At 45.7% G+C, this 14119-nt stretch overlaps 1 protein-coding gene and 1 long non-coding RNA gene across 7 annotated transcripts in view; one reads left to right on the top strand and one right to left on the bottom strand.

Annotated features, from left to right (window-relative positions):
* Nucleotides 1–302: 302 nt before the first annotated feature.
* The window catches only part of TMOD1 (tropomodulin 1), a 78312-nt gene continuing 64495 nt past the window's right edge, over nucleotides 303–14119 (bottom strand). For all 6 annotated transcript variants that reach the window (XM_072959783.1, XM_072959786.1, XM_072959787.1 and 3 more), the window contains 2 exons: nucleotides 8551–8695; nucleotides 303–1920 (listed from right to left, as the gene is read on the bottom strand). In XM_072959783.1, coding sequence (XP_072815884.1) covers nucleotides 1856–1920; nucleotides 8551–8695 — 210 coding nt within the window. In that variant the 3' untranslated portion in view covers nucleotides 303–1855. The remainder of the gene's footprint in view (nucleotides 1921–8550; nucleotides 8696–14119) is intronic.
* LOC140695868 (uncharacterized) lies at nucleotides 4569–7190 on the top strand. Its single transcript, XR_012071701.1, has 3 exons — nucleotides 4569–5189; nucleotides 5681–5735; nucleotides 7094–7190. It is a non-coding gene; the product is annotated as an uncharacterized lncRNA (long non-coding RNA).

The following is a 14119-nucleotide window of genomic DNA, read 5'->3' as shown; positions in this document are numbered from 1 at the left end:
TGGAGGAGATAGTCTTAAAGATGTGGCCCCGCCTTCATTTTTGTTGATTTGGTTTCTGTGAGCAATTTCCCCATAGTAGCTTCTGCTTCAGCACCCACACTCAGGCTCTTAAGTGTTCTCTTTGAGAGAGTCACATTAGCTTGGTGACACTGACATTTGGATAGTAGCTTTTAGATGAACACCTCAGGATACCAGACATTCTGTGGGAGGTTATTCAGCACTGTCGTGGTCGTTCCCCAGCCTTCTGGCCAAAATGTCAGGCCCAGGTCCCTGTCTCACAAGTCCCAAGAAACACGTGCACAGCCGTTCATAGACCAACAGATTTAATATTATACTGCAGTTTCCAGTGATGCAGAATACAGCTGCAATTGTGTTTCAAGGAGAAGCCGAGTGGGGCTGGCCATCCCTGCAGCACGGAGCCACTCCCGGGCCCGTCTGCAGCCTCAGTAGACACTCCTTCGTGGTGGTGAGGCCCTGGCTCCACCTCTGGTTACCCTGTACTGTCCACATCATTACAGTTCAGTGTACAAGACTTTTCCTTTTTCTTTAAAAGCCTCTCTCTCTGCTCAGTGCTCTGCAGCTTAGTCTGTGATCATCAGCTCTTTGGCCTGTCCTTTATCATAAGATTTGCTGAATCACTCATGAAAATAACTCCCCACGCAACAGAAATACTACTTTAACTGGCACTGTGGTATATTAAAAGGCACAAGGGCATTGTGGCTTAACATTTTTGCTGGATCCTAAGAGATGCAAATGATGTTAAAAAGGGATCCGGCAGAAATGCCAAAATTACATTTTCAGAATAATCATCTTAGGATGTTTTGGCCAGGTTTCCTAATTCTTAAATATCTAGATTTTCTTCACCATTGGCCTTTAGAGGCTTAATTTACAGGCATGAGATTAGCGGTGACTTGTCTAAGAAGCGATGCAACAGGTAGTTGGCGTCTGTAAGCGTAAGCCATGATGTACTATAAAGCTGTCTTTCGTGTTTGCTTCATATAAGGCATCGGCCCACTGTACAATAGAGAAAGGTGTTTTCAAGTATTTGGCCATAGGTTGTCACATCCATCATAAGGTTGGCATTTGATAAAGAAAACATTCTTTCTGACTCCAGTATTAATTGTAAATTAATCCCAGATGTTCATAAAGAACACTCAAGGAAATGTTTGTTGCCTGGAGTTGGTTTAAAAAAAAAAAAGGATCAGTTTTTAAAGTTTAAAATCTCACCAGTGGCTTTTTCTGTTATTTCCTCATATCCAGCATAAGGAATCTCATATGTTTTTTGATTCCTGGCAGGGCTCGTGGCTTCAGTCTTTATTTCTTGAGGGAAAAAAATTGCATTCTTGATCCGGTAATCAATTTGGCAACTTTAATCTTGAGGTTCTTAAAATTTAAAGGAGGGTTAATAAAGAATGATGATCTGTTGTGTTTGCTAAAGAGCTAAGATCAAACTTGTAATAAAATATTTTATAAGGCTTTCAAACCACGTGGAAGAGGGTGCTGTTTGTTCATGTGTTACACCTGAAATACCACACAGCAAGGCCGCCGGAACTGGGCTCCTGGGGCTAAGTCACTGCTGCTCTAACATCGTCTTCGGTAAGATCTGCTGGTTTGGGGGCTTCTTAGTTTTTAAATAACAACCAGACTGAACTTCTGTGACTAAAGAAAAACTTCACATTAACCACAGTTTATAAAAATTTCAACTGCAATCACTAGTTAACCTAAAACCTTAGTGCATAAAGAACTGAACCACAACAGTTTTTGTGCCGGCGTTCTGCCTTCCGGTTTCCACTGCAGAGCACAGCTTATCAGTAGAACACGTCCAGTTCAAAGGCGTGGTTGGCATGCGCACACACTAGACGCCACTCCGGCACTTGGGAATGATGGGCCCGGTCAAGTCGGCCAGCCTCCTCTTCCTCACTGGAAAGGAATGGAGATGACTCGTGAGCCGGCTCTCCCTGTGCACCAGGAGCCACCAGTGTGACTCTGAGCACTGGGAAGCTTCTCCCCAACTTTGTTAGCGAAGTCTGAAATCTTGTTTTTAAAGGACAGTTTGCGATCATTCACTGAGGAGGGTCTGTAGTGGTGTGGATTTGTTCATAAATCATGTCTAAACCGCTGGCCACACAGGTATAATAAGACCCACTTTATCCAACTCCGCTGTTTTCCTTTGTGTAGAGAGGCCCTGGAGTTGAAGATCCTTATTCTGGTTCATATAAGAGTTAAGTTCAGCCGATTTAATGAGACTAAGGTCTTAACCTGTTAGGAACATTTCCCGCAGCTCTTTCTCAGAGCTCCTGGCCTGCCTGTGTAAACAACAGAGTCCCCCCTGAAGATGACCCTGCATTATCTGCGTCCCCTTATGGTTAACCTATGGTTTCCCCAGGGGCAAGACAATTTAAGTTCAAACACTGTTCATATAACAAAGTTGAATGTCGTAAAGAGGAAAGCATTAGGCAGAGGGTTGCAGGCTGGGGTCATTAGCTTACAGGATGGCTGGGGATGGTTGGCGGGAAGCATTGGGCAGGGGTAGGGGTGGGGGTGTCCCCTTTGTTGTAATAAGGGAGAGGGTTGAAAACAAAATAGTGTCTGAAGATGAAAACCAGGCAGCAAGCTAGATCAGCCACAGAGAAAGTTCATTCAGACAGCCTGTAGGTGGCAGTCAAGGGGGCTGCTGGTGTGGCTGAGACAGGAAGCTACTGTGAGAGGAAGAAAGTCTGTCTATACTTAGATGCCTTCCAGTTCTCGAGATGAGCAGGTAGACCTCAGATTCATGCTTATGAGCTACAACAAGAACCGAATGGACTTGTCTGTGACACTGAGCATACACAGCAGAACCGCCAGGAAGGTGCATTACTCCGGTTGTGGCGAAGAGCTGGCGGGGAGGGACGCAGGGTACATGGGCAGCCCAGTCTGGGGCTTAGAGTTCAGCCTTTGCCTGAGCACCTCCCCTTCCCCTCCACCCACCTCAAAAGAATAATTAATGCAAACCAGTGGGCAGTCTCCTGGAAAGAAGATTCCTGGAGACCATTAGAATGTCCAACAGCTTGAGAGAAGATGTGGGGGAACAAAACCCAAAGCCCAGAGAGCAGAAGAGGTTTGCCTGAAGCAACCAGAGGGTTTACATGAGCCAGGCTTCAAAGCATCTCCACATTAGCTGTGCAGCATTAATAAACTCCATTTACACCCAACCCCTCACTGGAGCCGCTCCAGCAGTTCTGGACTCAGTGTTGCTGTTTCCATGTTGTGGATGAGGAAAGTATGGCAGGGAGGGTCCATTTCTTGCTCAAAGCAATACAGCTGGTACCAGATGGAACCAAGGCTTGTGACTCATCTTGAGCCTCGGTCCAGCGCCTGCCTCAGTACAATCCACCCCTGCCTATGTAGGCCTCCCATATCCACATCGCATCTGGTTCTTACAAGATTAGCTCCTTTTCCCTGGAGAAGAGAAGGGAGCCAGGGTCCCTGAGAGCGAGCGGCAGAGGCAGGACTGGAACCCGAGACCCCAGCATGTGGCTCGAGGTACAGAAAGGGATCCCGTGGTTTTCTCCCCTACATGCCCTCATTATGTACGTGGGGCTGCATCTGTCCAGGGTCTCCCCCGTGCCACTGGCTTTTACAGAGACTGCATGGGGAGAAGGGAAAGTCATCCACTTAACTCAGGCACTAATTTTCCCCATTTTAATAATGAAGGAAATTGAGGCTGAGAGAGGGAAGTAACTTGTCTTAAGTCACAGTGAATAAAGAAATGGGAGCAGAACCCAGGTCTCCCAATATCCTCCTCCAAGTCCAACCTGCTTTTTACTTTCAAACTCGGCCGTGTTGCTTACTGCAACTACCACAGACTGGTTTCTTGTCAGAGCCGGAAGGAATCTTGCGTCACCTGGACCAACCTCCATCCTCCTTGAGCAACCTCCACCACTTCCCGCCAAGCTTTACACCTCCATTCTGTCTCTGGGGAGCATTTTATATTCCTTTATATTCAACAGCATTTACTGAGTGCTACGATGTGCCAAGGATCAGAAATAAACAACACAGCTTAACAGGAGACCAAGATACACCTACATGAAGTTTGATAAAATATCCCAAGTACCCTGGTCAATCTCTATCAAGCATGAGAGGCACACTGACCGGTCAGATCTTCTGGGGATGGCAGGTGACGTGTTGGCTGAATCTTAAATGATAAAGGGATGGATGGTGGGAAAGTACTGAGAACATCAGGAGGCCCCTGAAGGGAGGGTTTTGCCTGTGTCACTAGGAAGCACTCAAGCTACCTGGACCAGTTGGTACTAATATGGCAAGAAGATGGCTTGTCGGGGTGTCAAGAGATGAGTTTGACAGGGCCTTGCCCAGAGAGGAGGAGGACAGCACAGTTTCCGGGACCAGGCTGCTGGTTCCAGTCCCACTCTGCCCACTGACAGTGGGTAACCTTACCTACTTCTCAAGGCCTCTGTTTCCTTCCTGTAGAATGAGGATAATAAAGGCACCTGCCTCACCCAGTCGCTGGGAACATCACAGGAGTACAGCTGAAGTGTTTAGCGCAGTGCCTGGCACACAGGAAGCACCGTGCAAGTATCCGCTATGATTACTAAGGAACTGATAAGCCATGTCAAGGAGTCTCACCTGACAGCAGTGGGAACACAGAAAGGGTTCTAAGCAGAGTGGTGAGGCAAGCTTTGGGTTGAGCGCTGTGAGAGATGCCCGCCCTGGAGGAGCTGGAGGACACTGGGTGTTGCAGGACACCAGGTGAACGGGCTGAGGGCTGGGCAAGAGGCAGGGCAAGGCAGATGGTGAGGAGGTGGCTGGCTGGGCTGGGGGCAGCGCATAGACAGAGGTGAAGATTTGAAGGTCGGCCTGAATGACCATGAGGAAAGTAGTGCCCTTTCCCAAGACGGTGTTCAGGGGAGATGATGACACTGATGTAGGGCGTGTGTGCTGTGTCTGGGGTGCCTGTTAGAAAGCTCTACTCTGAGAACGTAGTGAAAGAGTGGCTTTCCCAGGATGGGATGTCTTCTGCTTTTAAACAGGTTCCTGCCTCCTCTCCCCACCCCAACACAGAGCACTGTCTCAACCTGGAGGCAGCCATTCAGATTTCATTAAGTGGAGGGAGCTTCGGTGGCAGGTTTACAGGACCCGAGCACCAGCCTGGCTCTCAGCTATAAACAGTGTGGAAACAGGAGCCATCTGAGGTATCACTGTGGGAAAACAGAGGTGGGGATCCTCGTCTCCTCCCTGACACCCCCTCACCCCCACAGAACTCTGTTAAGAGCCCAGTGCACAGGGTGGAAAGGACCAAAGACGCACCTGTCAGGATGGCCCTGGGCAGGCCGTCTGTCTGCAGAGGCACTAGCTGACCCCCAGCCTTGAAAACTAAATGTCTCCCAAGGAGGAGCCCACCTGCCTCGCAGGCAGGCAAAGCCCAGGCACCAGCACAGAGGCGGGCTGGAGTGAGGAGGAAACCAGGGAAGCCTGTTCTGCTCCGCACAGAGCTTGCTCCCTGCTGCTGGGCTGCAGCAGCGGTCACTGGAACAACCCTGGAGGCTGGGCAGGGGCTGGCAGGCAGCTTTTGTGACAAACATACTCAGCTGGGAAACATGGAAACCTGCCTGCTTTATCAGAGCATCAGGGGCAGAATGAAAATATGGTGCTGGGGTAAAAAGTCAGGATTTCTCTTTTGCAGGAGGACGCTGAAGCGCTATCAGAATCAGAAGCGTTTCTGTCACAAAAATTAGCAGGTGGGCACAAATTTGCTTTTAAAGCTAGAAATCCTACTTCAACTAGTACTCTGGATGTTGTATGCAGTCACTTAGATGGTTCTGCTCTAATTTCTTCTGTGGGAAACCCCAAGAGAACAGCTGCACCGTTCCCTGGGGGTAACCCAGAGGCCCATTTTTATCACCTGTCATTCTTGTCCAGGAAACTGCCATGGTCCCACTTCCCACCTGCTTTCATCACCAAACTCCTTGGCATTTAAAAAGCCTCTGGCTCACAGCCTCCCACACCTACCCAGCCCCACTCCCGTGGGCGCCCACATGCCTGCCCATCATCCTGCCTTTACCCACGCTGTCCCTGCTGCTGGAATGCCCTCCCTCCCTTCTCTGTGAGCTCCTGTTTTTCCTCCCAGCTCTAACTCCGTGTAATAGTTCCTCAGTCCTTCTGGATCTTTGTCTCTTCTATCCCGCATACTAGATCCTACCACCTTGCCTTTGCCCATGCCAGCACCCCCGCCAGGAATGCCCTCTGACCTTCTGCACAACCTATCTCTTCCTTTCAAGGCTGATTCAGGGCCCACCCACACCAGGATGCTTGGCTTAACCGGTCTCCGTCCTCACAGATCATTTCCTCCCTTTGATACAGTTTGTAGGCATTCTTGAATTTGAGGGCACATCTTTGAGTCTTTTCTCCCCTAAAAGGCTGTAAGTTTCTTGAGTCAGGGAGCTAGCTTTCTGCTACCCTTACGTCACTTCGCACAGTCCGGGGTGCACAAAAGATGCTCCCAAAGTGCTCAATGTAACTAACAATGGGTGTGACTTGACTGAGCCACCGTCTGGAAAGGCAGTCCCTCCCAGGCCTCAGCTCCTCCATAACAGAACGGGAGTGAGAAGCCCGGTGCCCCGTCCGGCTCTGGCACGCCGGGCTCCTGCTTAACCTTAGCAAGTCCCTGGTGATAAGAAGTGGGCTGGATTTTGGAATCACAGACTCTCAGGACAGAGAGTCCTCAAGGACCATTTCATGTAGCCTCCAGCTGGTCCTGGTGTCCCCTACAACACCCCTGATCTCTAGTCATCTGGAAACTTCTGTCCCTAGAAAGAAGTCCTCCAAACCATCTTGCCACTGGGAGACCAAAGCTGGATTAGCCCTGAGGGACTCAAAAGAAACTTAATCTAAGCTAGGAGAAGAAACAAAAAAAGTGAGGTTACTGGGTATCAGAATAGAACTCCAGGCTTTTAAGTGCTGGTTCTGCAGCCAGATCACAGCAGGGCTGAGAGTCTAGATTGTGGGGCTCACTCAGCAATTCAGTGTGGCTATCACCTCTGTTACACAGAAATAATTCTTATTTGTTTGTGTTTACTCTCGTTTTATTTCAAATAAGGACACTTCAGATAAACCAGGACACCTGGTGTGGCTTGTTGTTGTCGTTTGCTTGATGGATGGACTTTTTGGACCAGCAGCTCTAGAAAAAAGTGGCACTTGGAGGAAGCAGTGAGTGAGCAGCCTCTGGGCTATGATTCCTTAAGAGCAGGAACCTATACTTGCAACCCAGGGCCCTCCAGGACTTTGACAGATGTCTGTTGAACTGAGTAACTCAATCTAAAGCGTGTGTGTGCACGTGTAGCTCTGCAGTTAACCACACAGAGGTTCTGAGAGTAAATGCCTTGTGCACACACACCAACACACCCATCCCTGTTCTTCTAGGCTTTCCTAGAAGAATGAGGATTCACCTGGCCACAGATTCATCACCAGGAAGTGACATACTTGAACCCTGAGATGTGCTTTAGTATTAAGCTCCTTGCATTTTACTGAGTGTTACAAACAAACAAAAAACACATTTAGAGCAGGTTTGAATTTGATGAAAAACTCACTGAAGACACTGTCCTTTGGAAACATAGTTATTTCATAATTCAACCCCAGAAAGAAGCTTTCTTCTTTAAAAAAAAAACCATTATGCTTCCTTCTCTTCTAAGAATAACGTAAACTGCTTTGTCTTCCACCCGCCTCGATTCTAGGATACTCACAGCTGAATGTAATGATCAATTAGGTTAACAGACCTACTCCTGTTTTTGTTTTTTCTCTTATTTTCCTACAACTTTATCAGACATACACCTCTTCGGACACACGTTATTTTGGCAGCCAGCAGGGATACATACAACAAACTACCCGTGGAGCCTGGCAACCGTCGCATCTGGAAATGAGTCAGTGACTGGTCTCCCTCTTTGTTCAGCTGACTTGTATTTCTACTCAGTGTTTGCTCACAAGAAAGATTATGACATTTTCTTTCGTTTTTTAAAGAAAAAATACAAACTATGCCTTTAACTGATATTAAATCAGTTGTAACCTGTGTTCCTTTACTATGAAGTCAACATTTCCAACCTCCTTTTTAAAAGCAACCTGAAGTCTCCCAGGCTTGGGGTGTGGATGGGAGGACTGGTTGGTGGATTTGGGGTCTGGGTCTAGAGCCAGGCTATATGATCTGGAGAGGACTCCGGGCTCCCAAAAGAGGGTTCAGAAGAGGAACAGACTCAAGGCTGGCTTTGTGCCCCCCATGTTTCATTTCGCTCAGCTAACACGCTGAGGGTGCGCTCTGGGGCCAGCCCTGGGCTGGAGGAGGGCCCGGCCTCAGCGCCTGCAGGCAGGGCGCCCACGTCTAGGGAGGGGTCTGGGGAGGAGGCAAGGGGCAAACACCAAAAACAAGGATGAAAGCGAAGTGAGAACCGGGAGTCAGGCCCAACAAGAGGACTCCCTCTGGGAAGGCGGCAGTGGAATCTCCCCTGCCATACCTTCCAAGAAGATAGAACGGCCGGCAGGTGGGCAGGGGGCACATCTACTCACCAAGGTCGTTGTTGTTCATCATTGCGTTGGACGCCCGCAGCCGGGGCCCCTGCTGGGTGAAGTGGTAGCCGAATTTGAGAAGCGTTGCGTTTTTTTCCAACATGCTCACGATCTCCATTTCCACTTTGTTGCCCAGGGGCTGGCTCTTTGATCAAGAAAAGAACAACGGTCACCTCTCCTTCGTTCGTGCAGCACCTAAACCTCCTCTACAGGCAGAAACACCCAGTGGTGGGCGGGGATTTTAACACCTCCCCGCCCCGCCCACTCAGAGCGCAGGGAATTGGAAGTTTGGAGAAGGTGAAGGGTCACACAGCCAGGAGCAGCGAACGAGCTGGGATTCAAACCCAGGGCCGCTGGACTCCAAGGACAGATCTTCCCACTGTCCCACAGCCGCCTTCCTAGAATGCTTGAGCAGGAAGGACTTTCACATCATCTGGTCTCAAGGAGATTTAAAAATCCTTCCACCCAGTCTAACCCCCATGCTAATTAAATCAGAATTGCTGGTTGCTGTCCTCAGGTGTCTGTGGTTTTGAAAACTCCCCAGGTGATTCCAATACACAGCCAGGTTTGCTCACCAGTCATTCTGACTCATTTCTATAAATGAAGAAACGGAGGCCCAGAGAGGAAAGAGGATGTGCCCAAGGTCACACAGTAACTAGGGACTGCCAGAGTTAGCCTCCTAAAGCCTCACTCTGATCATGTTAGTGCCCTGTGGCCAGTTCTACAGTGATCATCTGACAGAGGTGGAAAGAAAGGAAAGGAAGACGTGAGCATACACCATGTTGGGAAGGATATGATGAGGACATTCATCAGTCTCGTTTATAATCGAGGGAATAAAAGGGAAACAAACATTCAGCAAGAGGGAGTTGCTCAAATAAATGATGGTTCAGCTTTACAGTAGAACACAAGCAGCTGTACAATGATGATGCGAATCTTTGGTCCCAGGCCTGGAAAGATGGCCATGAAACCATATTGAGTAGACAAAGCCTAGCGACAAAAGGGGCCATATTTATGTAAAGTTACCTACACTTTCCATACACATACACATACACATGCACTGGAAAGGCCTGGGAGCACACTGGTGGTGGTGGGATTTTGTTTTCATCTTTATATCTTATTGTATTGAGTTTCCTGTTACCATGTCTAATAAGATAAACAAATAAACATAATCTTAAAGAGGTTTGAAAAGACATAGAAGGCAGGCTAACATCATACTTAATGATTAAAGAACTTCTCCCCACCCAGAGCAGGAACAAGACAAGGGTGTTCACTTTCACCAACATTGCCGTGGAGGTCGTAGCCAGGACGATTAAACGAAGAAGAGAAATAAAAGGCATCCATATTGGAAAGGAAGAAGAAAAACTATTTCTACTTGCAGATGACACAATGCTGTATCTCAAAAATCCTAAGGAGTCCACGGAAAACTATTAGAGCTAATAAACGAGTTCAGCGAGGTCGCAGAGTACAAGATCAATATCCAAAACCCAGCTGTGTTTCTATGCGCTAGCAATGAGCAGCCCAAAAATGAAATTAAGACAATTCCATTTACAATAACATAAAAATACTTAGGAATAAATTTAATAAAAGAATTAAAGACTTACACTCTGAAAACTATAAAATAGCATTGTACATTAAAGAAGATTTGAATAAATGTAAAAACATCCCATGTTTTTGGATCAGAAGTCTTAATATTGCTCAGATGGCAATACTCCCAAATGGATCTAAAGAAGCAGCAAACGGAAACACACAACCACCTCCAATGACTCCCCACTGCCAATAACTGCTGCCATCTATTGAGAGCTTACTGTGTTCCCAATGCCCTGTGCCCAACTTGTAGGGTTTCAGTTCATTCAATAACCCAACAGGATTATTGGATTAAGCCCCGCCTCCTCCTCAGCCCCACACTCAGTGCCCTGCACAGTTAAGTCCCCGCTCGCCTTTCCTCTCTCAGTCCTTACTCAGCCTGTTTACCCAAGGGATGGGGATCTGGTACCTGGTACCTGCTGCCTGCAGAGGTTTGCTTCTAAAAGTTCACGTGCCCCCCGCCTCCACGTGGAACATGCCCCTACCCTCCTGTGCCTACCTGTTGATGTGTCCTTAGTGCTTTAATACCCATCGCAAATGCCCCCTCCTCCACAAGGCCTTTCCTGATTCTTACCCCTGAAGACCATCTTTCCCCACTCAGCGCTCAAGTGATACATTGTGTGTCCCCCTCTCCTCCTGACCCAGTCCATCTGCGTTATTTGGGTCACCTGCCTCCATATCTGTCTGTCCAACAAGACCTGTGTTGGTTAGTACAGCAGCCACTAGCCACATGTGGCTCTTTAAAGTTTTTTAATTGATGTAACATTATATTAGTTTTAGGTGTACAATATAACTATCTGATATTTATATACATTGTGAAATGATCACCACAATAGGCCTAGTTAACATCAGTCCCTACACATAGTTACAAAAAAAAGTGGGTTTTTTCTTATGATGAGGACTTTTAAGATGTTCTCTCCTAGCAACTTACAAATATGCAATACAGTATTATTACCTATAGTCATCATGCTGTGCATTATACTCCCATGCCTTATTTATTACTGGAAGTTTGCACCCTTTGACCTTCTTCACCCATTTCACCCACCCCTTCCCCCCCCCCACCTCTGGCAATCACCAATCTGTTCTCTGTGAGATTGGTTAGTTTTTTTCTTTTGTCTTAGATTCCACACATAAGTGAGATCATATGATATCTGTCTTTCTCTGACTTATTTCACTTCACATAATGCCCTCTAGGCCCATCCATGTTGTCACAAATGGCAAGATTTCATTGTTTTTTAATGACAAATAGATTCCATTTTATATACCACATTTGCTTTATCCATTCATCCATCAATGAATACTTAGGTTGTTTCCATTTCTTGGCTATTGTAAATAATGCTGCAATGAAATGGGGATACATATATATTTTTTGAATTAGTGTTTTCATTTTCTTCGGATAAATATCCAGAAGTGAAATTGCTGGATCACATGGTAGTTCTATTTTTAATTTTTTTGAGGAACAGCCATACTGTTTTCCATAATGGGTTCATCCATTTATATTCCCACCAATGGCGCACACAGGGTTCCCAATTCACCACATCCTCACCAATGCTTGTTATTTCTTGTCTTTTTAATAACAGCCATTTTAACAGGTGTGAGGGGATATCTTATTGTGGTTTGATTTGCATTACCCTGATGATTGGTGATACTGAGCAACTTTTTATGTACCTGTTGGCCAGCTGTGTCTTCTTTGGAAAAATGTCTATTCAGTTCTTCTGCTCAATTTTTAATCAGATTTTTTAAAACTTTAACCTTAAAAAATCCTTAAATTTAAAAAATGAAATTAAATAAAATTTACATGGAATCTAAAAAGTAATACAAATGAATGTATACAGCAAAACAGAAACAGACTCACAGATATGGAAAACAAACTAGTGGTTACCAGTGGGGAGAGGGAAGGGGGAGGGGCAAGACAGGGGTAGGGAATTAAGAGGTACAAACTACTATGTATAAAATAGATAAGCAGCAAGGCTATATTGTATAGCACAGGGAACTATAGCCATAGTCTCATAATAACTTTTAAAGGAGTATAGTCTATAAAAATACAGAATAACTACGCTATACACCTGACACTAATATAATATTGTAAATCAGCTATACTTCAATTAAAAAAACTGAAACATTAAGTAAAATGTAAAATTCAGTTCCTCAGTTCATTAGCCACATTTCAAGTGTACAATAGCCACTGGCTAGTAGCTACCATATTGGTCAGTGCAGATACAAAACATTCCAGTCATCACAGAAAGTTCTGTGATGACAGGATGGTGCTACCCTAGATCATGAGTCCTTGGAGAGAACACAGAACCCTGTATCTCTAGGTCAAGGTCAAGGAATTGAATTGAATGGAAGAAATAGGAACATGATCAGTGCAAAACAACACAGGGAGATGGACAAAAATACAGCAGCCTAACAGCCAAAAGGATGCTTATGGAACTGCATGCTTGTTGAGACGCTATTGAGACTCCAGACAGAGAACTCCTCCCAGGTATTATGAGTTCACCAGAGCTTGTCTAGGTTCAGATGGGGCTCAGACTGCTGGCTAAGGCAGGCGGAGAAACGATAGTGAGATTCCACCAGCCCATCTGGCAAGGCTCCTGAAAGTGCTGGAAAGAGCTCAGGTCTGTCCTCAGAGGCCCCAGCACAGCCCTGGGCTCGGGCCGACTTGGCCTGGCAGACGACAGACCATCTGAGACCCCAGTAAGGAAATGGCAGGTCCCCCGTCCACCCCATTTAGCAGGAAGCCTGGCCTCTCCTTGACACCACTTGCTGGGAAAGCTCTACTAGAACTCATGCAACTTAATAACAACAACAACAAAAAAACCCAAACAATCCAATCCAAAAATGAGCAGAAACCTAAAAAAGCAATTCTCCAATGAAGAGATACAAATGGCCAATAGGCATATGAAAAAAAATGCTCAATATTGCTAATTATCAGAGAATTGCAAATCAAAACTACAATGAGGTATCATCTCATACCAGTCAGAATGGCCATCACTCAAAAGTCCACAAATGATAAATGCTGGAGAGGGTGTGGAGAAAAGGGAACCCTACTACACTGCTGGTGGGAATGCAGTTTGGTGCAGCCATTATGGAAAACAGAATGGAGATTCCTCAAAAAACTAAAAATAGACCTACCATATGAGATCCAGCAATCCCATTCCAGGGCATATATCCAGAGGAAGCTCTAATTCTAAAAGATACATGCACCCTAATGTTCATAGCAGCACTATTTACAATAGTCAAGACGTGGAAACAACCTAAATGTCCACTGACAGATGACTAGATAAAGAAGTTGTGGTATATTCATACAATGGAATACTACTCAGACATAAAAAGAATAAAATAATGCCATTTGCAGCAACATGGATGGACCTGGAGACTGTCATTCTATGTGAAGTAAGCCAGAAAGAGAAAGAAAAATACCATATGATATCATTCATATGTGGAATCTAAAAGAAGAAAAAAGAAGACACTAATGAACTTATCTGCAAAACAGAAACAGACTCACAGACATAGAAAACAAACTAATGGTTACTGGGGGGAAAGGGGAGTGGGAAGGGACAAATTGGGAGTTTGAGATTTGCAAATATTAACTACCATATATAAAACAGATAAACAATGTTTCTTCTGTATGGCACAGGGGGCTATATTCAATATCTTGTTATAACCTATAATGAAAAAGAATATGAAAACGAATACATGTATATATATGAATGACTGAAACATTACATTGTACACCAGAAGCTGACACACTAAATTGATTACACTTCAATTAAAAAAATAAAATACCACCCCCTCCAAAACACATACACACACACAAAATAAAATACACATACACACAAACAACTCTGATCTCTTATTTTTCAAATAGCATTTAGTGGTCACTGTGTGCTAGGCACACCATAAGCACTTTACATAAGCTAAGTCAATTTCTCCTCCCTGTGAACCTATGGAATATGTAGTATTCTTACAACTTTCATCTTAC

This window comes from Vicugna pacos, chromosome 4, assembly GCF_048564905.1.
Source record: "Vicugna pacos chromosome 4, VicPac4, whole genome shotgun sequence".
NCBI classification, from domain to species: domain Eukaryota; kingdom Metazoa; phylum Chordata; class Mammalia; order Artiodactyla; family Camelidae; genus Vicugna; species Vicugna pacos.
Note: the sequence above shows the minus strand (reverse complement) of the source record. Positions and strands in the feature narration are given on the sequence as shown.